General features: G+C 42.8%; 1 protein-coding gene across 10 annotated transcripts in view; it reads left to right on the forward strand.

The window, feature by feature from the left end:
* The window catches only part of HIVEP1 (HIVEP zinc finger 1), a 144297-nt gene that overhangs the window by 89934 nt on the left and 29430 nt on the right, over window positions 1-24933 (forward strand). For all 10 annotated transcript variants that reach the window (XM_027128378.1, XM_027128375.1, XM_027128379.1 and 7 more), the window contains one exon: window positions 16980-22948. In XM_027128378.1, the coding sequence (XP_026984179.1) occupies window positions 16980-22948 (5969 nt within the window). The remainder of the gene's footprint in view (window positions 1-16979; window positions 22949-24933) is intronic.

A 24933-nucleotide genomic window follows, 5' to 3' on the forward strand; every position in this document is an offset into this window, starting at 1 on the left:
AAGTGTCAATCCATCAGGAAGACACAACAGTTATAAACATAACAGAGCCCCAAAATATATGAGATAAAACTGACAGAAACGAAGGGAGAAATAGACAATTCAATAGAATAGTTGGAGACTTCAATACTCTACTTTCAATAATGGATGGAACAACTAGGCAGAAGGTCAACAAGGAAATAAAAGACTTGAACAACACAATAAACCAGCAGCCCTAACAGACATCCAACATCAGCAGAGTACACATTCTTCCCCAGTGTACATGGCACATTCTCTGGGATAGACCATAACCTAGGCCATAAAAATTTTTATCAGTAAGTTTAAGAGGAATGACATAATATAAAGTTTGTTTTCTGACCACAATGGAATGAAATTAGAAATCAGTAACAAAAATTATACTTATCTGAAAATGTCCTTCTGATGCTATGGTAGTCAGTAGAGTAAAACTTTTATGTGCAGATGATTCAAAGATTTTCAAAACAAGTAGACTGAACATTGCTATGAAATTGATAAAAGGGATTCTACATTAGATTCTCTATGTACACATGAGGAAGCTAACACAGGTAAAGCCCACTGGAAATACTTTCTTTGAAACAAAAATGCAACTTGCTTTAACCATTTTTTTAAAGACTACAATTGCTCCAAAAGAACATAGAGTTGTTCTAAAGCATTTCCTTAAGTAATGTAGCAAGAAGGGGATTATTTGGTTCTACACTCCAGAGAAATATATTTGGAACTCTCTCATCTCTTTTCTTTTGAGCAAGATAGAGTCAGAACATCTTAGCTGCTGAAACTTTTAGCAGAAAAATAAACTTGTGACCCAGTTTGGTTACCTTGGGTCTTAAGGATATACTACTGAAGAGAGATAATTTCTTAAGCATATACTACTGAAAGAGATATAATTTTATTTTTCTACGTTGATTTAATATTCTTTATTTTAATGGTGTTCAGTTTATTTCAAATAATAATTCTTATTTTATATTCTAATACATGGAACATATTAGAATAATGTAAGCTCTTTTATAAACTAAGACATCAAACAAAATATATGTGTATGATTTTTTATTAGAAGAGTATTAAAATTTAGTTTCAGTGAAGCTAAAATACACGTGTTAATCAGTATTATTCAGTATTCAGTTTGGTATTATAGAAAATGAATGCGAAAATACTGGTTTACGTATTGTGTTCTAGTATCACAATTCAACCGATGATGATGATATAATAATAATAATGGTAATAATATCATCAACAATAGCAATATTAATGAGCTAAAAGTGAAGTTCTGGACACCACACCATGCTTTCTACATGTATTATCTCAAAAAAATCCTCACAACCCTATGAGGTGCCATTATGTGCGTTTTACAAATGAAGAAGCACAGTAACAGAGCTTCCCTAAGGTCACATAGCTAGTAAGTGGTCAAGCCAGGACTTAAAACCAGGCTTTCTTCTATCCAAAGTCCACCGGGGACATATTTGCGTAATGATGGTTTGGTGAAAGAACAAGCAGCGGTGATCACTGGGTACAAGAGAAGGATGGATCTAGGATAATTTCTGGCTTTGGAATGGCTGTGCCATGCACTGAGATTGGCCTGTAATGTTAAATCTGTTTTGATGTGTCAGGACTTAATTGATTGTTTTGGGTGGTTTTCCTTATGTTTAATATGAAAGTTTACTGTAACTTACTTGAAAGTTGAATGTTTGCAAAGGAAGAAGAGCATGTATATGTCTTCAGTAGATGTATTGTTATTTTCTTCCTTAATTAGAGGCTTGTTCAAGCTTGTGCCTTCTTGGGTCGATTGCATTTATAACTTCTTATATTCTATATGTTATACAAGTATCCAAATATTTTAAGATGGAGTATAACCTTCTCTTATAATTTTAAATAGTTTTTTTCTGTTCTGTCCTACCCTTTTTCATTTCTTTTTTAAAAATGTATTTTATTATTATTTTTTTTTTATGGCTGCACTGCGCGGCATACGGGATCTTAGTTCCCTGACCAGGGATCAAACCCACACCCCCTGCAGTGGAAGCACAGAATCTTAACCACTGGACCACCAGGGAAGTCCCCCTTTTTCCTTTCTGAGAACATTTATTATTGATTAGATTGATTTTTTAAATAAATATATTTATTTTATTTATTTTTGGCCACGTTGGGTCTTCATTTCTGCGCACGGGCTTTCTCTAGTGGTGAGCGGGGGCTACTCTTCATTTCGGTGCACAGGCTCCTCATTGCGGTGGCTTCTCTTGTTGTGGAGCACGGCCTCTAGGTGTGCAGGCTTTAGTAGTTGTGGCACGTGGGCTCAGTAGTTGTGGATCGCAGGCTCTAGAGCACAGGCTCAGTAGTTGTGGCGCACGGGCTTAGTTGCTCCGTGGCATGTGGGGTCTTCCTGGACCAGGGCTCCAACCCACGTCCTCCTACACTGGCAGGGGATTCTTAACCACTGCACCACCAGGGAAGCCCTGATTTTTTATTTAATTAAAATTTTCAAACATAGTTGTTACTTATTCTATTTTAAAATTTTTCAATTTGATTTATCTCTGATTTTATTTTTTTTATTTTTTGTTCCTACAGTCAAAATTCTTTCTCTGAAATTATATTGACTGCTTAAGAAATTTTCTTTTATATATAAAAAAGTTCTGCAGATTTATTTGCCTTTGAATGATTACTAACACAAATATTTGAGTACCTATTTTGTCTCTATCTGCTAGGTTTTGGTCTATATTTTAAATTATTGTTAAATAAGCAGTTATTTGTTGGGTTCTTAATTTGCTCACTACCTGCTTTGGGGTTGAGTATTTCATTACACATTTATTTGTATGTGAACAATACCCGTGCATGATGAATTTAAAAATACAGAACTCCAGGTGACAGAGGTGTGCCATCTCTATACTCCGACCCCATAGTGTTTTAATTTTTTTGAAACTTAACGAAATTTTTATTTTAACAAAGATTTTGTAATGTATAAAATTTAGTATGTCTTTATTCTCCTACATTTTCCTGTTCTGTTAAAACCTATATTCTTTTTGTTTCCTGATTTTTTTTTTTGCTACATCATAGCCTGTTAATGGTGAATTCAGATTCCCTCCCTCACCCCATAATTATTTTTCTATTTCTTATGAACAGTTCTTTAAAATGTATTCTGTTGCCTATTTGTTATGCTGTAAAAGTTTAATGTTGTATCTTGCATTGTATAAACCCTTGACTAAATGATTCTTGTTGTTACTTTGGAGGAGTTGATCTCAAATTCCACTTATATCCCATTCCTGCTTTTCTTTTCAGGGCTGAGGTTCTTGTTCAGAGTTGCTGCTATGTTCTGATTGTTTTGTAGTGTGTTTCCCCCATTAGGAATATTGTCAAAGCTTTGAATCTATTTTGGTTAGTAAAACTAAACTTATTCTTCACTCAATGCTGCAAGAACACTGACCTTCCTCTCCATGTGCCTTTAGTGAAGCATGGTGATGCTCCAAGAGGCTGCTGTTGGGTCAGATATTGGCTCCAAGCTTTTGGGGCTCAGCATCCACAGCATTTGTTCCTTCCTCTCTTATGGGTGTGTCCATTTACTCTGCTTTTGACGTACATGCTATTATTATCATGTATTTGAATTCCACATATATCTTTTATTACTTTTATGCAGTTGCTATTCATCTTCATTTTTCACACTCATTAATCACTTTGGGACTCATTTCGTCTTACATCTCTAGTTTCCCATGTGGGATAATTTTATTTTATATGAAGAATTGTCTTTAGTTTTCCATTAGTGCAGGTCTGTTGTGACATTTCAGATGACAAATTATTTCAAGTATCATTTATTAGAAAATGTCTATTTCTTTTTCATTCTTGAAAAATACTTTTTCTGAGTACAGAAGCATAGGATTCTAGCTTAGTTTATTTCCCTGAGTACATGTTGCTGTTGAGTTGTCACGTGTGAGCCTAATTATTGCTTGTTTGAAGGTAATCTGTCTTTATAATTAAATTTTCTGTTACTGGTAAGACTTTTGGCCTCGTCTCTGACTTTGGCAGCTTCATAGCGATGTGCTGCATAGGTGTGATTTCTCTGTGTTTATCTTGCTTGTGGTTTATAGTACTCTCAAATCTGTAGATTCATGTGTTTCATTAGTTTTTGGAAATTTTTAGACCTTATCTCCTCAGATATTACTTCTGCCCAATTATTTATCTCCTCACCTTCTGAGATTTCATTTCCAGCCTTTGCAATTTATCCTCTTTGTTTTAGATCTAGCTCCTGAATTTTGCATTCCTTTGTCTCCTAGCATTGAGTTGGCCAAAAAGTTCGTTTGGGTTTTTCCATAATATGTTATGGAAAAACCCAAACGAACTTTTTGGCCAACCCAATACTTTATTCCGTGTTGTTTCTTTTGACTTCCGTCTCAGTTTCCCATTGTTTTCAGCTGTTACGTTCTGAACTTAAATCCCTCCAGTGAGGTCTAAATTTGATTGTATTTTTTCAGTTCTGTAATTTATATTTGGCTTTTCAAATATGTTGTCTCTCTTTTCATACTTCTCAGTTCTCCTCTGGAATTTTCAGTATGCTTGTCCTTGAACAAAATAAGCACGTCTGTTTTTAAGTCTCTATATCAATTCCAATATATTGAACCCCTGTCAATTTATTTGTAATGTTGGTTGTTTCATGTTGAATTCTCTTCTCGGGTGCCTGGTTATCTTTGAATATGAGTTAGACATTCTATTTGAAAAACTAATGAAATAGTTTGATGCCTAAGTTGATGATACCTTCCTCCAAAGAAGGTTTTAGTTTGCTTCTACCAGGTTCCTAGGAGGACCAGCCAATACAGTATCAACTCAATCAAGTTTGGGGTTTGTGGATTTTCTGGGTCCCTGAAAGTGAGTTACAGTTCATGCAAAGGTTGGTCTACATCAGTTCTCGCGTTCCTAGAATGAAGCCCTTCCAGATCTCGACTGGAAACGTAGGTTTTCATAGGAACTCCATGCATGGCCTGCCCTGGGTTCTGTCATTTATACCCTTCACTTCTTTAGATTGTCCAAAGAGCTGCTCAGCTTTTCATTGCTCCTTCTGGTTAAGCAAAACCTCTCTGAGCAAAAGGAGCCCCAGCTGCTGATTTCACTTTTTGGACTTTTATCCTCCCCTAGATCTTGGCCGAGTACCTTTTCATTGCCTTCTTAGTGGTTTGGTGCCTTTAAACTGATAATGTTCATATTTTGTTTAACTATTCTGATGTTCTCAGGGAGGATCATTTGATTTACTTAATTTGTCATTACTAGGAGTCCCTTATAAATGTTATTATAGTTAGAATATTAACTTGTTGTCAGCCTATATGTTGCAATACTTTTCTCTGTCATTTGCTTTTCTATGTTGAAGTGTTTTCGATATACACTGAGAGTGTTTAACTTTTATATATTAAAGTGGTTTTTCTTTTGCTTGTTTTTTGGGTTTTTTGTTCGTTTGTTTGTTTTGCTTAGTAAATGTGTTTCCACTCTCAAAGTTAGCTAAATAGTTATCCATATTTTTCCAGTTCTTTCTGTGGTTTTATTTCTTAACTGAATTCATTTAACTTATTTTGGAACGTGGTGTCTGCTTAACATCTACTTTACTTTATTGTCTCATTGTGAAACCTGCATTGCGTATTTTAGAACTACATTATCCTTTCACCAAGATTTTGAAATATGCCACTTTTTTTTTTTTTTTTTTTTGCGTTATGTGGGCCTCTCACTGTCGTGGCCTCTCTCGTTGCGGAGCACAGGCTCCGGACATGCTGGCTCAGCGCCCATGGCTTATGGGCCCAGCCACTCTGCGGCATGTGGGATCCTCCCGGACCAGGGCACGAACCCGTGTCCCCTGCATCGGCAGGTGGACTCTCAACCACTGCGCCACCAGGGAAGCCCGAAATATGCCACTTTTTCATATACTAAACGCATATATAGTCTTTCTATGGATTTTCAGTTTAACCATTAATTTTTTTTTTTTTTTTTTTTTTTTGCGGTACGCGGGCCTCTCACTGTTGTGGCCTCTCCCGTTGCGGAGCACAGGCTCTGGACGCGCAGGCTCAGCGGCCATGGCTCACGGGCCCAGCCGCTCCGTGGCACGTGGGATCTTCCCGGACCAGGGCACGAACCTGTGTCCCCTGCATCGGCAGGCGGGCTCTCAACCACTGTGCCACAAGTGAAGCCCTTAACCATTAATTTTGAGAAAATACTTTACTATTTAATCTCTTTCTTTATATAATTCTTTTTCAGAATTTTATTGTCTAATTTAGAATATTCTCCCAGGTGAAGATTAGAGTCATGTCATATTTTTTAAAGAGCAAATCTTAAAAATTGTTTGAAATTGTATAAAATTTAGACATTTGGAAAGAATTGATATCCTCAAAATATTGATTCTCTCCAGGAGCATGATGTGTTTCTTCATTTTGTAAGTACCTTTTGAAATCATATCAGAAGAATTTTAAATTTTCTGTATGTTTTGAATATTTTGTGCTAAATTTATTTCTAGGCATTTTTCTATTTTTATTGCTGTTATAAATAGAATATTTTTTCATTGTATTTTCTAACTGTTTTTGGTATAAGCAAAAAGGTTCATACATGTATGTTTTGGGTGGGCAGCTGACTTACTGAACTCTTGTTAGATGTAGTAGAGTTTCAGTTACTTCTCCTAGGTTCTCCAGGAGACCCTTATGTTATCAGCAAATAATGCTGTTTTCTTCCTTACCGTCCTTTGTATCTTATTTCTTTTTATTCTGTTATTGTATTAGCTAGATACTTTGGAGACATGATTAAAAATTATAGAGATTATTACAAGAATCTTTTAGTTGTCCCAGACTTTAGGGATTTCTCTCGTGTTTGATTTTGAGTATTGCCTGTCATTGGTGTGGTAAATATTCTTTATCATGTTTTCCTAGTGCTCTGAATGTTTGTTTTGATTTTTCTAATTCCCCTACGACTTCCTCTTTAACCCCTAGGTTATTTGGAAATATGTTGCTCAATTTCCAAATATTTGGGGATTTTCCTGATGTCTTTCGGCTGTTTATTTCTCATTTAATTTGTTGTGGTCAGAGAACATAGAAAGTTATTTTTTTGGGCAACAGACTTTGTTTTTAAGTTTAAATAGTCATATGTGGCCAGTGGCCCCCTATGATAGTTTTCTATTGCTGCCTAACTAATTACCATAAGCTTAGCAGTTAAAGAAACACTTCTTATCTTATAGTTCTGTAGGTCAGAAGCCTGACATGGTCTCACTGGGCTGCAGTCGAGGTGTCAGCAGGGCCATGTTTCTTTCTGGAGGCTCTAGGGGAGAATCTGTTTCCTTGCTCTTAGGCAGAATTAAATCCTTGTGTGTGCCTGAGTTCCTCCTCTCAGTTCAAAGCCATTCCCAGCCTCTTGAGTTCACCTGTGTTCCTTGAAGCCTGGTTCCCCTCCTCTTCAAAGCTAGAAATGGCAGGTCAAGTCTCTCATACTTCAAATCTCTTTCCTGCCCCTTCTGTCAATTGACTAAGTTTGAAGGGGTCCTGTGATAATCCAGGATAGTCTCCCCACTTTAGTACCTTAACCTTATCACACCTGCAAAGTCCCCTTTGCCACGTAAAGGGGCTTATTCTCAGGTCCCTTGGATTAGGGTGGACTTTTACAGAGCCATTATTTCGCCTACCAAACTACTGTATTGTGCACTACAACTTTACGTCATATTATATTTTAAAGCGATGACATTTTTAAAATTTCCTTTCGTTTTTATCATTTTCAGAGCTCTTTATTTCTTTATTTATATGTATAGCTCCACATTAAAGTTTTAACCTTTCAGTACAGGTCTGCTGGCAGTGAATGCACTCAGCTTTTGTTTTTCCCAAAAAAAGTGTCTGCTTTGGGCTTCCCTGGTGGCGCAGTGGTTGAGAGTCCGCCTGCCAATGCAGGGGACACGGGTTCGTGCCCCGGTCCGGGAAGATCCCACATGCCGCGGAGCGGCTGGGCCCGTGAGCCATGGCCGCTGAGCCTGCGCGTCCGGAGCCTGTGCTCCGCAACGGGAGAGGCCACAACAGTGAGAGGCCCACGTACCGCAAAAAAAGAAAAAAAAGTGTCTGCTTTGCCTTCATTTTTTGAAAGCTATAATTTTTTGATGTAGAATTCTGGGTTGGCAGTTTATTTTTTTTTCAGTAGTGTTAAAATGTCACTCCACAGTTTCTGTTGAGAATTTGGCTTTAATTTTTATCTTTGATTCTCTGTATAATTTTTCTATCCTCTGGGTGCCTTTACCCAACTTTTCTCTTTACCTTTAGTTTTCAGCAGTTCGAATATCATTTGTCTAGGTGGTTTTTCTCCTTTTCTTTTTTTTAACTTTTATTGCTTTTTTGTTTTTTTTCCACCTTCTTTCCTCATTCTTAATCTTTCTTATTCTTATTCATTCCATGGGGGTTCTCTAAGCTCTTTGGATCTATGGTTTGTTGTTTATTTTTGGAAAATTCTTGGCCATTATTTCTCACATATTTCTGCCTCCCTGTTTGTTCTTTCTTCTCCTCCTGTGATTCCAATTATACATGAGACCATTTGATATTGTCCTGTGGCTCTTAGATGTTTTGTTCTTGTTTTTTCCCCCCCATGTTACTTTTCTTCTTTGTGTTCTGTTTGGTTTATTTTTATTGGCCTATCTGTAAGTTTACTTATTCCTTAGTTTTGTTGAGTCTGTTAATGAGCCAGTCAAAGGCTTTCTTTATCTCTATTCCTTTGTCTTATTTCTAGCGTTTTTGGTTGACCCTCCCACTCTGTTTAAATTCCCATTTGTGAATGTATGTTGTCAACGTTTTCCATGGATATTTTAACATATTAATTATAGTTATTTAAACTTCCCCGTCTGAGTGTTCTGACATCTGGATCATCTCTGAGTCTGGTTCTTTTGGTTGCTCTGTCCCTTGACAGTGGGTTGATAGTGCACGTATCTTAACTTTTTATTGAATTTTGGAAAGTGCGTGCCTCACAGTAGATACTGAGTTCAGTAGTTTTTAATAGCTGGAAATGGGCACTGCTCTTCTGTCAGGTCATCAGGTGGGGAGTTGAGGCAACCTGCTCAGGAGTGGGGCTGCATTAGGATTTTGGTCCACTGTGTTTATCTTCAGTGCACATGCTGGCCTCCAGTTCTTCTATCAGTGGCCTGCCCTTTCCCTGTGCTTATAGCAATGCTGGGGTATGGAGTCTCCCCCTCCTTGCCCCTCTGCTCATAGTAGAGTGCCGTGCAAGGCTGTCGTCGGGCAGGTGAGGACTGCTCTTTATCCTGGTGCAGCCTCAGTCGGAGGCAGTTCCGTGTTCCCTGCTGCTCTCCCAGGGTAGCAGACCTCTCATTGTACTGGAATGGGATTTTGGTCCCAGGAGAGTTTCCTACCTCCCCTGGGATAGAGATTTCCTGGTCTGCTCTCCCCCAAGTCACAGTGGGTTGTACCCAAGGCTGCTGCTCTTTTCCCAGCAGCTTAAGCCTTCAGGCTTTTGCTCCACATCAGAGAAGCATTCAGGCAGGGCCCGGGGCTTGGCGCCTTTTCTGCAGTGGCAGCTGAGCCCCTCCTGCGTGCCCGCCATGAGCACCTGGGGGGAGGCCTACAGAACAGAGCCTGGCTGTGGGTGTGAAGCCCCCTGTGTCCAAGGCCAGGCCTGTCCACCCCACGCTCAGCCTCCAGCAGTTTGTTGCAATTCGGGGTGATGCTTTCTCACTCGTTCGCGAGGCTGGCACGTCTTCCTCCACATTCTCCTCCCCGCTTGCCCCAGCGGAGCTGGTCCACACATCCCTCTGTGGGGTTCAGGCTGTTTGGTTGCTTTGTGATTCTGCTTTACGGTGAACTCAAGAGAAGTTCTGATTTTTGTGATATTTCTGGCTTTTTCTTACTGTTTGTGTCGGGGCAATGCTTTTCGAGTTTCTATATCCTCAGGCAAGAATGGATGTTGAATTTTATTAAATATCATTCACCCTTATTCAGAATGGTCATGTGAGTTTCTCATTTATTCTTCCTGATGTGGTGAAGTATATCAATAGGTTGCCTGATATTAAATTCATCCCTTATTTTCTCTTACTCAGAGAATTCTTTCATTAGCAAATATTTTTTTAACACCTATTAAGGGCCGGATGTATAGGGATGAATAGTAAACATAAGATCTTATAAATCTTATATTCTAATCAGAAGGTAGACAAAACATATAAGTAGATAAACAGGGCATTTCAGATTGTGATCATAATTATGAAAAATAAACAGGGTTTGGGCAATATGGGGCAACTAATGTAGGCAGGTAGACAGGAGGTAACACTGATGTTAGGATTTAAAGGTTGAAAGTGATCCTAGCATTTAGAGTTGAGAGTAGGGAAGGCTTTTCGAGAGATGGCGAGTCCAAGTTCCCAGGGGCAGGAAGGAGACAGGCCTGTTGAGGCATCAGAGTTCACCCACCACGGCTGAAGCATAGTGAGGAGAGGGGAACGGTGTGGAGGGGGCTTGGGAAGCTGGGTAGAGGACCACGCTGTCTTTTGGTGTCTTAGATGTTTGAATTCCATTCCATGAGGAATGGGAAGAACTTGGAGATGGATGTGGCTTTCTGTCGCTTGCTAAGTGAAATCAGTTGTTCCCATATCTTACGTGGTCGGTCCCTGGCTGCTGTACTTCTAGTGTGGTTCTTCATTGCACATTAATTTATTTGTTATCCGTCTTGCATTTTCAGTCTCTTTCTCTCTGCTGACTTTTACTTCCTGTTTATAAGCCCACTCAACACCCCTTATCCTACAGAAACCTTGCTATGATCTCCTCTCCTCTGGTACTGGCATCCTGCCTTTCTCTCTCCCTCCCTTCACGGCCAGATTCCCAGCGCGTGGTCTGTATTTGCTTGCCCTGCTCTACCCCAGGCCCTCCCTCACTCCTTGCCCTTTTGTGATATGGTTTTTACCCCCCGGACCCAAGTGACGACTGCTCTGAGATAACAGCCCCCCAAGCCCAGCAGCCTCGTGTCTCGTCCTGTTTATCTGAATGTGATACTTAACACTGTTGCCCACATCTTCCTCCTTGTAAGTCTCTAAACCCTGGCTTCCTGAGCACTTCACTGTCACATATTTTGTCTTACGTTTCTTATTGCTCCCTGTTTCTTGTCGTTTCTAGCTCACCCTTAATTATAGGGGTTACCCAAGCCTCTGATGCCAGCCTTCTCTCTACTGTCTATTCTCTGTGGCCTATCATTTCTGTACTTTTATAGAAACAGCACTCACTACGTACTCCCAGATCTGTGCCTCTAGCCCAGACTTCTCTGTAGGTAAAGGAAAGAATATGCATATATACTTAATATGTCATAGTTTTCACATTGCTGTGTAATCTCTGTAATTATTTTACATGGATGTATAATGTTAAGTGGCTGTGCCGTAGTTAGCCTGTCCATTTCCTGCTGAAAATTTCTAATCCAGGCTCTGCAGCTCCAATTTATAATTGTACACATGGATATTGAGTTTGAGATTTGGTGGAATGGAAAGTGAGTTGAGTTTTTTCCCCCTCCCAAACTAGCTCAGTCCTCCCAGAGAACAGGAAACCTCAGCAGAATCTTTGGCAAACCTTTCTCAGGCTTTCTTGCTTTGAGAATCAGCTAAGAGGCCCATTGTCACTACGTGAGTTCAAGGTAGCACTTTAACTCTTGCATGAACGACTGAAAGGCCTTCTAAATGGTCCCCCTACCTCTGATCTCTTGATGCTCTGACACAGTATGCCATCAATTGTTAGAAAACAGGTGGTCCTTGTGTCCCCAAGACCTAAGAGAGATCTGAAGCTTTTCACACTGATGTGTCTTGGAGTCAGCTGGAAAAAGATATTCACCTTCAGTCAAGGCAGGGTTTTAAACACACTGTTAGATTGTAGTTCACCATACTTGAGAATATCCAAACGTGAGAATATCCTTTGTCATACTTTAGCTCCTATTTCCCTAACCATTCACCTTTTTCCAGTCAGGTGGCCTCTGCAATCTCTCCAAGCTGTTCTCAACCTCCTACTTGGTGGAGAGCTGGCTTGTTTATAAAGCCCAACAAGTCAGGGATTCTGACAGTGGCTATGCTGCCAATTTTGGTCCCTCTTCTAAGTGCGATTTGTGTCTTTTAAATGAATTCCTATTTGGATCTCTGACCTGTTGATGCCTCAGAATTTCTGCCTGATTGTCAGCCATTTCCAGCAGCATGCTGACCAGAATATAATTTTCAGCAGTTGGTCGACCTTGATTTTGAGCCTTTCCCACCCACTTCCTGGTCTGAGTGGGCATGCTCACTGTGTAAGGAAAGAGGGTTGTGCTTCATCCTTCACACAGAGAGGGTTATGGGCCCCCAAGGATGTCCAGCCCTAGTGTTGGTAAAAAGCAGCAGCTCTGGAATCACATGGTGATAACTATAAAGCAGCGTTTGTCCCGTGAGGCAGAGGGAAGGCCTGTGCACTGGGAGGTGGGAGAGTGAGCATCATCCTTGTACACCTTCCACCACTGTCTCACGGTCTTTCTTTCTGCTTCCTTTAATTTATTTTCACGTTAGTCTACCAAAATAACAAATTGCCCTTAAAAGTAATGAAAAACCTAAGCACTGATGGTAAAGAGCTGCTCCCCTCCCATCTTCCACCCCAAGCTGTATTTCTGCTTTGAGGCATTCTGGTCTATACCCTCTCTTAACTCTATGGCCTACGGTAACTGTATACCGTATGTTGTCGACGTAGCCACAATGTTTGATTATTACATTCTTTCCTGTAAGGGCGGGAGAAAATAACTCCAGTCACGCTTTGATAGGTTTGAAATTAATCAAGATTAAGTTGAGTTGAAAAAACTATCCTGAGTGTATGATTCTCCAAGACCCAAGGGTCTGCTACCTCACACTTCAGGGCATTGGTTCCCCAGAGGAGGCTTGTATCCCTGATTCCTAGCCAGAAGCCTTAGCCATTCACTCTGTGCACTCCAGCCAAGGGATGGAGAGTAACGATCCCATGCAACTTGCCTTAATTCCACCTCTAGAATAATAACGTGGGATTCACCTCAGATGTGCCTGGCACCTTCCCTCTTTACATCGGTCTCATCTGCTCCACCACCCTCTCCCCTCCTGATAGCAGCAACAGCAACAACAAGCTCCTTGCCTGTAGAGACTAATCCAGCATCGAAGGTCATCCCCTTTCAACCACCCATGATGGAGTGGACGTTACCCCTTGAATGAGGGGAGTGAACCCTGGTAAAGGAGATCCAACAAATCTTAGAAGAGCGAACACAACTCAGAAAAACACTGTTGGGAACATATTCTCCATTGAATGCCACTCCCTGTGATGCCCCATGATCTCAGGCAATAGAAAAGCCTGATGTGATGAAGAGAATGTGAAAAGACAGACCAGAAACTCAGCCTTAAAGGAAACATTGATTCAGAAACAGAAGCTTTTTTTTTAAGCATTGAACTTAATAAGAACATAAATTTATTAAAGCAACAGTTCAAATATAATATGAGACAGTAAAAGGAGATGATATGGGCAATGTGGAACTTAGGGAACAAAATGAGAACAAAGCAACGTCAGTCCAAAACCAATACACGAATTTGAAACAGCAAGGAATTTAATGGCCTGAAAATCAAATTACTGATGTAAGGGAAGAAACGTTAGATAATTCTAGAAAGAGCGAAGGAGAAAAACAAAAAGATTGAAGAGATTTAGATCATCATAAGGGTGGTCCTGCACAAAGGTCATTTTTTTTTTGCCTACGTTGGGTCTCCGTTGCTGCACGCGGTCTTTCTCTAGTTTCGGCGAGTGGGGGCTACTGGGCTCTAGGTGTGCGGGCTTAATTGCTTCGCGGCATGTGGCATCTTCCCAGACCAGGGCTCGAACCCGTGTCCCCTGGATTGGCAGGTGGATTCTTAACCACTGCGCCACCAGGGAAACCCCATAAAGACAATTGATGTCAGTAAAGTAAAAGAGCCAACCCCAAAGAAAACAATTGGCCAGAAAATGTATTTGAAGAAATAATAAAAGAAAATTTTCCTGAAATAAACTAAATGAATTTTCTTTTAGAGGTCATTGTGTTCCAGGAAAAAAATGAAACGTTGTACAGTGGTAAACTCTGAGCTGACTTCTAGTGATGTTATTAGACTTTGAAAATAAAGGTTTTTGCAGATACGCTGGCAGAAAAAAGGCAAGTCACCTCAAGGAGGAGAAACTACCAGTCAGGCTGGCAGCAGGCTTCTCTCTACAAGCTTCATTGCCAGAAAGCAAAGGAGTGTGCAAAGTTTTGAAGGAAAGAAGTGGTATATTAGCACCAGGTCTTAAAATTCAAATAGAGAACGAAGGGTAGACAACTATGCAAATAGAATGTAAATGTTATAAACATTCATCAAAGAGAGATGAGTCCGTCTTCATCTAAGATTGAAACATGGTGCGTAAAATCTGCTTAAAATGCGTTTTTTCAAATTCTTAACTTTAGAGGAATTATGTCTATAAAGAAATAGGGATCTTAAGTCATTCCTTTCTTTTCACTTCAGCTTCATTTTCTTTAAGTACAAAGTTGAATTGTACTTCTTAAAACAAAAAAAAATACATAGAATGTTCCCTTTAAAACTTAATGTAGGGTTTCCCTGGTGGTGCAGTGGTTGAGAATCTGCCTGCTAATGCAGGGGACATGGGTTCGAGCCCTGGTCCAGGAAGATCCCACATGCCGCAGAGCAACTAGGCCCGTGAGCCACAACTACTGAGCCTGCGCGTCTGGAGCCTGTGCTCCGCAACAAGAGAGGCCGCGATAGTGAGAGGCCCGCGCACCGTGATGAAGAGTGGCCCCCACTTGCCACAACTAGAGAAAGCCCTCGCACAGAAACGAAGACCCAACATAGCCAAAAATAAATAAATTAATTAATTAACTCCTACCCACAACATCTTCTCAAAAAAAAAAACTTAATGTGGTATTTCTGGTTTTAGCTGTGGGTTGAATTTTTGCATTTTTTTCTTTGGAGTGTAAGCCATTGTTTAATTTTTTTTTTTTTTTTACACATAACTTTACCTAAAAATAAAATCTTATTACAGAAAGTATGTAAAACATAACAAAATAAACCTATCTACCCCACCCAAGGCTCTGGTTGCATAGGGTGGTGGTTGGGCTTGGCATGGGCAGATTTTTTAAAAATCTCTTGTGTTTCTGCTCTGACAGTTGCCTGAGTTGGGAACTGCCGTTCCCCCAGGTGGCTGCTGGGCTCTGCTTTTGTATTTATTTTAACAGCCTAGTGGCTCTCACTTTTGTTTCAACCCACCTCCGAGCTCCCGGGAAGTGAGTAGGGAAACTAAGCACCCGAGACGCTGATCATCATTTTTCGTTTTGCCTGCTTTCTTGTATAGTTAACGAGAGGCATAAAGTACATCACCGACTTTATTGCATTCATCCTGAAGAGGGAAAACCACTGGGCAAACATCATTTTATAAATGAGTGGGTTGAAGAATAAAAAAGGTTTGCTCAACATCATTTTGTAGAGGTATCAACAATATGATACTTTTTTTTCTATTTTTCTTTAGCTCAAATAGTTTCATCATGAGACACCCCGCCCACCCTTTTATTTGCCCTTCTGATTATGGTGGGTAAATGTATCTTTAGTGGATTAGTATGCAATTTTTAATTAAATTAATACATGAAATCACATAAACTGACGTCACAAGATGACCAGAATATTTTATTTTATGTAAATTCTTCTGTTAATGCAAAGCGGTTATTTTGGTATAGACATTTTGGTCTAATATGAATTTTTAATAGGTACATTGTAACAGCTATTTGAAAATAATGAGGAATTAGAGTATTTGGCTTTTCTGCAAGTAAGTAATATCAGCTTGAATAATTTTTGTTTACGTGCCCGAGGATCCAACAAATCAAAACAAACGAAATTATGGCAAAAGCAGTTACTGCTCAAAACTACAATACTTGACAGAGATTGTGGTGGTTGATGCCATTTAAATGGTGATTTATTTCAACACAGCAAGAAATGGAGGTAGTTTCATCTCTTCTCTCCTGTTATAAGTTCTGTCTGTCTACCTACTCACCTATCATTAGTGGCAAAGAAACATAGCCATTGAATATTTTGTTCAATTAAAATGGTGATTTTTATTTTAAAACTAAGGGCCATTACAACATTAGGACTTTAAAATTGTGTTGGTGAAGAACCACAAGTAAGTATATTATTTTACTTTCATATTTTTCTGTTTATTGATATAACTGCTATTTAGCAATTCTTCAGGGTTCTATCAGTGAATATCCCATGATCATCTGAGGTATCTGTGTCTAAAAATTATTGTATAGTAACCTTTGTTCTCGTAAGAATATCAGTATTGCCTATTTTGGAGCAATACTGTTATGTAGAAACTTGCTGAGAAGTTTGCTTTAAGAGATACTAGGGCTTCCCTGGTGGCGCAGTGGTTGAGAGTCCGCCTGCCGATGCAGGGGACAGGGGTTCGTGCCCCGGTCCGGGAAGATCCCACATGCCGCAGAGCGGCTGGGCCCGTGAGCCGTGGCCACTGGGCCTGCGCGTCCGGAGCCTGTGCTCCGCAATGGGAGAGGCCACAGCAGTGAGAGGCCCGCATACCGCAAAAAAAAAAAGATACTAAATGTGATAAGACAAATACCCAGCATTAAAGGTTGAATTTTCTTCTTTGTGGGCCAGCTCTCTTAAGACTATTGTGTAGGGTCCTCAGCTGCAAGGGTGAAGGGGGAGGATAATTTAGTTTTGAAACATCAGGTTCCAGGACTGTGGTGAGATAGGGGGTCAAGAACGGAACACAGCCTTCTAGAAATGTGCACTAAGGTCTTCGCATGATTGTTTCAACAGATGTTGATGGCCAGCCTTCTTAATATTGCCAGAATGTAGGAATGCAGTTTTATCCAAACCGGCTTTCCTTTAAATTGCCTTCTTCAGTTGTCATAACACCCTTGTGATCGAAATGTTAACCTAAAAACATCATAGTTGGTGTACATACCATTTTACCAATTGGTTTTCTTTTTTCTTCTTTGAACAGAAATCTTAGAGGCTGGTATTAAAGGAACTTCAGAATCACTTAAAGGTGTGAAACGAAAAAAGATTGTAGCCGAGAATCACCTGAAAAAAATACCAAAATCCCCACTGAGAAATCCTCTTCAGGCAAAACACAAACAAAATACAGAAGAGTCATCTTTTGCCATTCTTCAGAGTGTGGCGGAGTCCCACAAGAAGCAGAATCACAGTCCTGTGAAAAACGGGAAGCAGTTTACCAAACACAATGGAGAAGCCCCTGGGCTAATTGCCGAGGTCTCTAAATTGCAAGAGGCTGTCTCCCCGAAGAAGCCCTCGTTTCTGCAGCCCCCATCCGAGCCGCGCCGGTGGAGGTCGGAGGGCTCCGACCCCGCCAAGCCCGGTGTCCCCGAGGGAAAATGTGACTCCAGTTCTCTGTCCAGTAAAAGCAGGACTGACCACCGTGAATGTATCTCCTCTCACTGCAGCCCCCCGCCCTCCTCGTATGCAAACACCGCGTTCGATGTCTTACTGAAGGCCATGGAGCCAGAACTGAGCACCTTGTCGCAAAAGGGCTCCTCTTGTGCGGTTAAGAGCGAAAAACTGAGACCAAATAAAACTGTACGACCCCCTTCTCACCTGAACAACAGCCCGATGGATGCCCCCGATCTGACCCCGCAAGAACCGGCTGCCCAATCACAGCCGCCTCCTCGGACCTCATACGCCGGGCACGTGTCTGCCGCTCAGAAGAATGACCAAGCGGCACTTCAGGCCGTTTCTCCTTCGTATAATCCACGCGAACACTCTGTTTCTAAACCTGGCCAACAAAATCAGCAGCTTCCAGCGTGTTCGGGTTTCACCAGATCACTCACGAGTCTGCAGAATCAGGAGAACGCCCAACTTGAACACGTCTGTAACGCAGCAGTGATGTCATCCGTAGGTGTGACGTCACCCTCCAGTAGAACTCAGGTTTCTCCTCCAAACCAGCAAGTGGATGCTGCCTTGCCGCTGTCAGTGAGCCCCGCCCTTTCCACGCGGTCACCCCCCACGCCAATTTACAACTCAACTCCTGTCGCCTCTGTTGTTAATCACAGCGTGGAACAAATGTGCAATCTTCTTCTGAAAGATCAGAAGCCAAAAAAACAAGGAAAATACATCTGTGAGTATTGCAATCGAGCCTGTGCAAAGCCCAGTGTGCTTTTAAAGCACATCCGCTCCCACACTGGAGAGCGACCCTATCCCTGCGTGACCTGCGGGTTTTCATTTAAGACTAAAAGTAACCTCTACAAGCACAAAAAGTCCCATGCACATACTATCAAACTGGGTCTCGTCTTGCAGCCAGATGCTGGCGGATTGTTCGTGTCTCACGAGTCCCCCAAAGCACTTAGTATCCATTCGGATGTGGAAGACAGTGGGGAGAGCGAGGAGGAGGGTGCTGCTGACGACAGGCAGAACGACCCGGGCTCCATGGACCTGCAGCCCGTGCAGATAATGAAGATGGTATCCAGCTCGGAAGCTTTACCTAAACTGGATTCCATTCCAAGCAATCCAGATCCTGTGGTAGGTGACTTTTCACTACAGGACAGATTTTCAGAAGCACAGGCTGTGACAGAGTTACCCAAGGTTGTGGTCCACCCCATCAGTGTGTCCCCTTTAAGAGCTGACAGCCCGAAGGTTACGGATTCCAAGCCTGAACCTCCTAGTGCACAGAAACAGAAGGACCTTCAGGTAACCGGTATACTGTCCCACTCAGCCTGGGCGTGCTCCCTGGAGATGGATGACAAGTCCCATGAGAAGGGCGATGTGAGTCAGCCCGAGGGAAAACAGGAATCTCACGTGGGAACGGTACATGCCCAGCTCCAAAGGCAGCAGGCCACCGATTACTCCCGAGAGCAGCAAGGCAAACTTCTCCTGAGTCCTCGCAGTTTAGGAAGTACGGACTCGGGTTACTTTTCACGTTCTGAGAGTGCCGACCAAACAGTGAGCCCACCCACCCCCTTTGCCAGAACGTTGCCCGCCCCAGAGCAGGACTCTAACAAGAATAATGGGTCTTCTGCACCTCGTGTCAGCACACCAGCAGCTTCGGCTCTTCCAGCAGGTGAAAAAGCGTCACTCCTCCCAGGTCAGATGCGCCCACCTTTGGCGACAAAAACGCTCGAGGAACGGATATCAAAGCTTATCTCAGACAACGAAGCCTTGGTAGATGACAAGCAACTGGATAGTGTAAAGCCACGGAGAACCTCTCTCTCACGACGGGGAAGCATCGATTCCCCCAAATCGTACATATTTAAGGATTCTTTCCAGTTTGATTTAAAACCAATGGGACGGAGAACAAGTTCAAGCTCTGATATACCAAAGTCCCCTTTCACTCCCACAGAGAAATCAAAGCAAGTGTTTCTTCTGTCTGTACCTTCCCTCGACTGTCTGCCCATCACCAGAAGTAATTCTATGCCTACCACAGGGTACTCAGCAGTACCTGCGAGCATCATCCCTCCCCCACACCCACTGAGAGGAAGTCAGTCCTTTGACGACAAAATTGGTGCTTTCTACGACGATGTCTTCGTACCAGGGCCTAACACTTCTGTGCCCCAAAATGGACATCCCCGCACTCTTGTCAGACAAGCAGCAGTAGAAGACTCCTCAGCAAATGAAAATCATGTTCTGGGTGCCGGGCAGTCCTTGGACGAGAGCCATCACGGAGGCAGCCCCGCTGGTGAGACCACAGCAGCAAGAAGCAAGCCCCCGGCCCCGGGTTCACACTTGGAAAAGAAGAAGTCTCATCAGGGGCGAGGGACCATGTTTGAGTGTGAGACCTGTAGAAACAGGTATAGGAAACTGGAAAATTTTGAAAACCATAAGAAATTTTACTGTTCAGAGTTGCACGGACCAAAAACCAAGGTAGCTCTGAGGGACCCCGAGCACAGCCTGGTGCCCAGCGGCACACAGCCTCCCATTCTGCACTACAGGGTCGCCAGTGCCACCGGGGTCTGGGAGCAGACGCCCCAGATACGAAAAAGGAGGAAAATGAAAAGCGTCGGAGATGACGACGAACTTCAGCAAAACGAAAGTGGAGCATCTCCCCAGAGCTCCGAGGGCCTCCGGTTTCAGAGCGCGAGGGGCTCGGGTCCCAGTTTGTCTCAGCAGAACGTTGCCATAACTGGTGACCAGCCGCCTAGAAATATCCAGCTGCAAAGCTCCCCGATTCAGCTCGTGGCCAGAGGCCCCGAACAGCCCCCGGACCCGAAGCCGTCCTCCGTCGTGGAAGAGCAGGTGAGCTCGGCTGCCCAGGACAGGACAGAGCCCAAGAGACACGGGGCCGGCATCTCCGTCATCCAGCACACAAACTCGCTGGGCAGACCCGGTGCGCTTGACAAGCTGGAGTCTTGTGAAGGCACTTCCCCCATTTCTTTCCAGGAGCTGAGAACAGGGAAGCCCGGGTCTCTGCACATAAGAGGGATTTCCCAAGAGGAAGGCCGCCTGCCCCGGAACACGTCTCAGCCCGCCGAGCCTGCACTGTCCGATGCTCTGAGAGGGGAACTTCAGGAAGGTTCCAGAAAGATCTCAGGTGAGCGACACGTGTTAGGGCAGCCCTCAAGACTCGTTCGGCAGCACAACATCCAAGTCCCAGAAATCCTGGTCACAGAAGAGCCAGATCGGGACCCGGAAGGCCAAGGCCACGATCAGGAGAAGTCTGAGAAGTTCAGTTGGCCTCAGCGGAGCGAAACCTTGTCCAAACTGCCAACAGAGAAACTGCCACCCAAAAAGAAGCGGCTCCGTCTTGCCGAGATCGAGCACTCCTCAACCGAGTCAAGCCTGGACTCCACTCTCTCCAGGAGTCTAAGCAGGGAGAGCAGTTTATCTCACACTTCGAGTTTCTCTGCTTCCTTAGACGTAGAGGACGTTTCTAAGACTGAGGCCTCCCCCAAAATCGATTTTCCGAATAAAGCGGAGTTTCTCATGATTCCACCTGGCTCTAATACCCTGAACGTTCCTGGGAGTCACCGGGAAATGAGGCGCGCTGCATCGGAACAGATTCACTGCCTGCAGATGTCGATGGAGGTCTCTGATTTCAGAAGTAAATCATTCGACTGTGGAAGCATTACTCCACCTCAGCCAGCCCCGCTTGCTGAACTGCAGCCTCCGACATCCCCTTCTGGCACGGGGGTCGCCGGGCACGTGCCTCTCTTGGAAAGACGGAGAGGCCCGCTGATACGGCAGATCTCTTTAAACATCACTCCGGAGGGTCATCTATCTCCTGGGAACCCATCCTCTTTCCAAACTATCGCTCGCCCTGGTGTGAACACAGTGCCATTTCAGGGGCCTCAGCTCACTCATGCACCTTCACCTGAGTTTCCTGCAAATACTTTGGACTCACAGACTCAGATTAAGGATCTGCGAGCAGAAACTTCAAGTTCCAACTCTCCAAACATCTTTCCTGTTCAACAGCTTCTTGGTATCCACTTGTTAAATCAAATCCACGTGCCCCTTAGCCTCCCAGACACACAGATGTCTCTGCAGGTGTCTACACAGAGTGTCAAAGCAGATGCAAGCCCCGGTGGGCATGTATCTTCTAAAAGTGAGGACTGCTTTGCTCCCAAGTACCAACTTCAGTGTCAGGTGGTCCCTTCGACCCAGCCTTGCACTTCTAACGCTGTACATCCTCTACCAAAGCAAGTTCTTTCAGACCCAGCTGGGGCCAACCATCGTGCGACCTCGTTGACATTACCAGCCAAGTTAGTAGAAGCCACGTCTAATTCGTGTCCTCTGCCACCACTGAAGGTCGGGCCTCTCGGCAGTCAGGTGCCGAAGGTGCCGGCGTCCTTTGCGCTGCCCTTGCATCTGCAGAGTCGGGTCCCAGCGTACTGTTTCGCCACAGCCGCAGCTCTGCCGCAGATCCTAGTGACCCAGGATCTATCCAGTCAGCCGATTGGCCAGGCTAATCATAGTATGGTGCCAATCATCGAAGAGCAAAATTCCGTGCCAAAGTCGCAATACGCTCACCGGAATGCTTTGCCAAACCCAGAGGGAGAACTTGTCTGCGAGAACGTTATTTCAGAGATGGGCCAAAATTCGTCTGCATCAGAATCCTTGCCTGTAACTCAGAAAACGTCTGTTGGTAGACTCTCCCCCCAGCAAGAATCTTCAGCTTCAAGTAAAAGGATGCTGTCCCCAGCAAATAGTTTAGACATTGCCATGGAAAAGCACCAGAAGCGGGCCAAGGATGAAAATGGAGCCGTTTGTGCCACAGATACTAGACAGTTGGAAGCATTGAGCTCAAGGGCTCATGAAGTCAGTAAACAGAAGAAGCCAGTCCTGGTGAGGCAGGTTTGCACTACGGAGCCCCTTGAAGCTGCGATATTGGAACAGGATATTTTTTCTCACCCTGAAGTGAGTAGTGAGGCTCTGCGTTTGACTGATGTTTCACCAGCTGATAATTTGTCATCAGGACACTCCAAGCCTGTGGTTATAGAACCTGTAAAAGAATTGCAGGAATTTGAAAGCATCCCGTCGGCCACATCGCTGACTCTGACAGTTAGAAATTCAGCTGTCCCTGCAGAGAAAACTCACGTTTCTTCTTCGGAACATGTAGACAATAACCAAGAAAGGAAGTCACCAGGGGTTAAAACTCCAGGCGACGAAGCGAACGTCCAGGAACAGAGTCCGCCAGCAGCCACCACTCCTTCCGCATGTAAAGCCAGTGACACACAGCAGCCGTCCTTTCCCAGCCTGAAGACTGCAACCAGCTTCACGTGGTGTTACCTGTTGAGGCAGAAGGCCCTGCACCTGCCCCAGAACGACCAAAAAACTTCGGCCTACACCGATTGGACCGTGAACGCCAGTGATCCAAATCCACTCAGCTTGCCTACCAAAGTGGCTCTTTCTCTCCTGAACTCAAAACAGAAGACCGGAAAATCTCTATATTGTCAAGCAATAACGACCCATTTCAAGTCAGATTTATTGGTCTATTCAAGCAAATGGAAAAGCAGCTTAAGCAAGGTACTTGAAATATCATTTATCTTGAAAACTAGTCTGTGCGAGTTAGTTCCAACATGTCTGGATGCCTTTAAAGATTTCGATGGGAGGTTGTATTTTAATTTTGAATGACAAATTGTGCTTTTGAAGTGTACAGTTATTTGAAAGAAAGAATGATAAGTTTACCCAGGGAGTTATACTGATAAAGATTACCCAGAGTCGTCTAAGGTTTGATTTTCTTGTTAGGTGAGAGAAGATTATGTTTATGCTTTATCCCTGCTAATGAAGGGGAACAGAGGTGTGGATATTAGAGATTGTTCTATTTCATTTAAAAATGTAAGCAGAGACCCATTCATCCTTGTTTTATGCAAATCTGACCACTCTCCCCTCACCGTGCTGATCCCAACTCTCTTCCTGTGTAGCTCTGAGAATCATCTTAGTACTAGAGAGAAGGTTCACAAAATGACTGTACACTTGATAATTAAGTTGGTTTGGTCAGGATTTGTACAGTAAGGTCGTAAAACGATGATTTGGGGTTATTTGTGGAATAAAACTATAATTAGAGTTGTTGGCTTTATAAAATGGGGAAAATCACTTAAATGATTAAGAATAAATAGATAAGGGTATTAGGTTGGACTCTGGACATTCAGAATTATAGATTAAGTTCATGATCTCTATAGGCTCACAAGCACATAATACAGGTTCATAAATATTTATTTATCAATAAGAAAATATCACAGGATCAGTATGGTAATAGAAGTACCCATAACTTTAATAAAAGAAGGAAGTCTCTAACACTGCCAGTAGCTTGAGCAGGAGGTGTGGTTACACGGAAGATATTCCAAAGGTGGTGATACTTCAGCTGAGTCTTTAAAAAAGAAAAAAAAAAAAGTAGGGATTTTTTTTTTTTTTCAGGCAAACAAGAGTGAGAAATTTTAATAGTCTGCCAAGTGATGTGGAAGTGAGAATGAACTTAGTTCATTTAAAGAGCCCCGAGGAGTCCAACATGGCTAGAAGGTGTTGGAAGTTTGAAACACTGACGTAATTTGAAGTTGGAAATGTAGATAAAGACCCAAGAATACGCGTGGTGGTAGAGAGCCTTTGATGCTTTCTCAGCGGAGGAGGGTGCATCCGAACCATTCAGAATTTAATTGTTAAATGCTCAGGCTCTACGTCTACTAAGTCAGATGGAAAATGAGGCTTGAGCGTGAGAATTTAAACAGCGCTTCGTGTATGTATGTCCCTGAAGTACCTATGAAAAGTGGCTCTCCTTCAGTACCAAGTGCCTTGGTAGAAATGCCTTGGGGAATGCACATCTGGATTTGGAGCTGGGAGAGAGCTCCGGGCGGAAGGTGTAGAGATCGTTCAGTGCATAGGTGCAATTAATGAGGCCTTTAGAGAGAAGGGCCTGGAATGGATCCCGAGATCCCTACTACTCAAAGGCTTGAGTGGATGAAGAAAGTCCACATAGGAGATGAGAGAGATTGTTCATAAAGGAAGGAGGGGGACTACGAGAAAGTGGTATCACACAGATCAAGGAAGAAGATATTTTAAAGAGAGTTGTTCAAGCCAAGAGGCCAAACAAAGATGAAGACTAACATGGTTTCTGGACTGAAGGGTTCTAATGTCCCAGAGACGTGAGTTATATGGGCAAGTGGCCGTGGAGGACTCGGTACTGGGTTGACTGTTAACTCACAACCCAAATGTGCATGTATTTATAATTCAAAATGGAAGAGAACAGGTCGATGGTAAAGTGAAAGCATTTCTAAGAGAAGCAAGGTGTCGACAACATACAGTGTATAGAGCGGTCAAACATATAAACTAAGGAAGTAGTAAATATTTTGGCATTTAGCTTGTTGGTGAATAGAAGTCAGATTTGATAGCAAGAAAGTGAGCAAAAGATAAGTGGGAATTTGGTACTGAGAAGAAGGTAAGAAATAGGATTACTGTTAGAGGTATAATGTCAAGGAAAGGTATGTGTGTATTCCAAACCTGATGTGTTTGCCAGA

This window comes from Aethalodelphis obliquidens, unplaced genomic scaffold (assembly GCF_003676395.1).
Source record: "Aethalodelphis obliquidens isolate GAN/ISIS:26980383/991018 unplaced genomic scaffold, ASM367639v1 scaffold34, whole genome shotgun sequence".
Classification (NCBI taxonomy): Eukaryota; Metazoa; Chordata; class Mammalia; order Artiodactyla; family Delphinidae; genus Aethalodelphis; species Aethalodelphis obliquidens.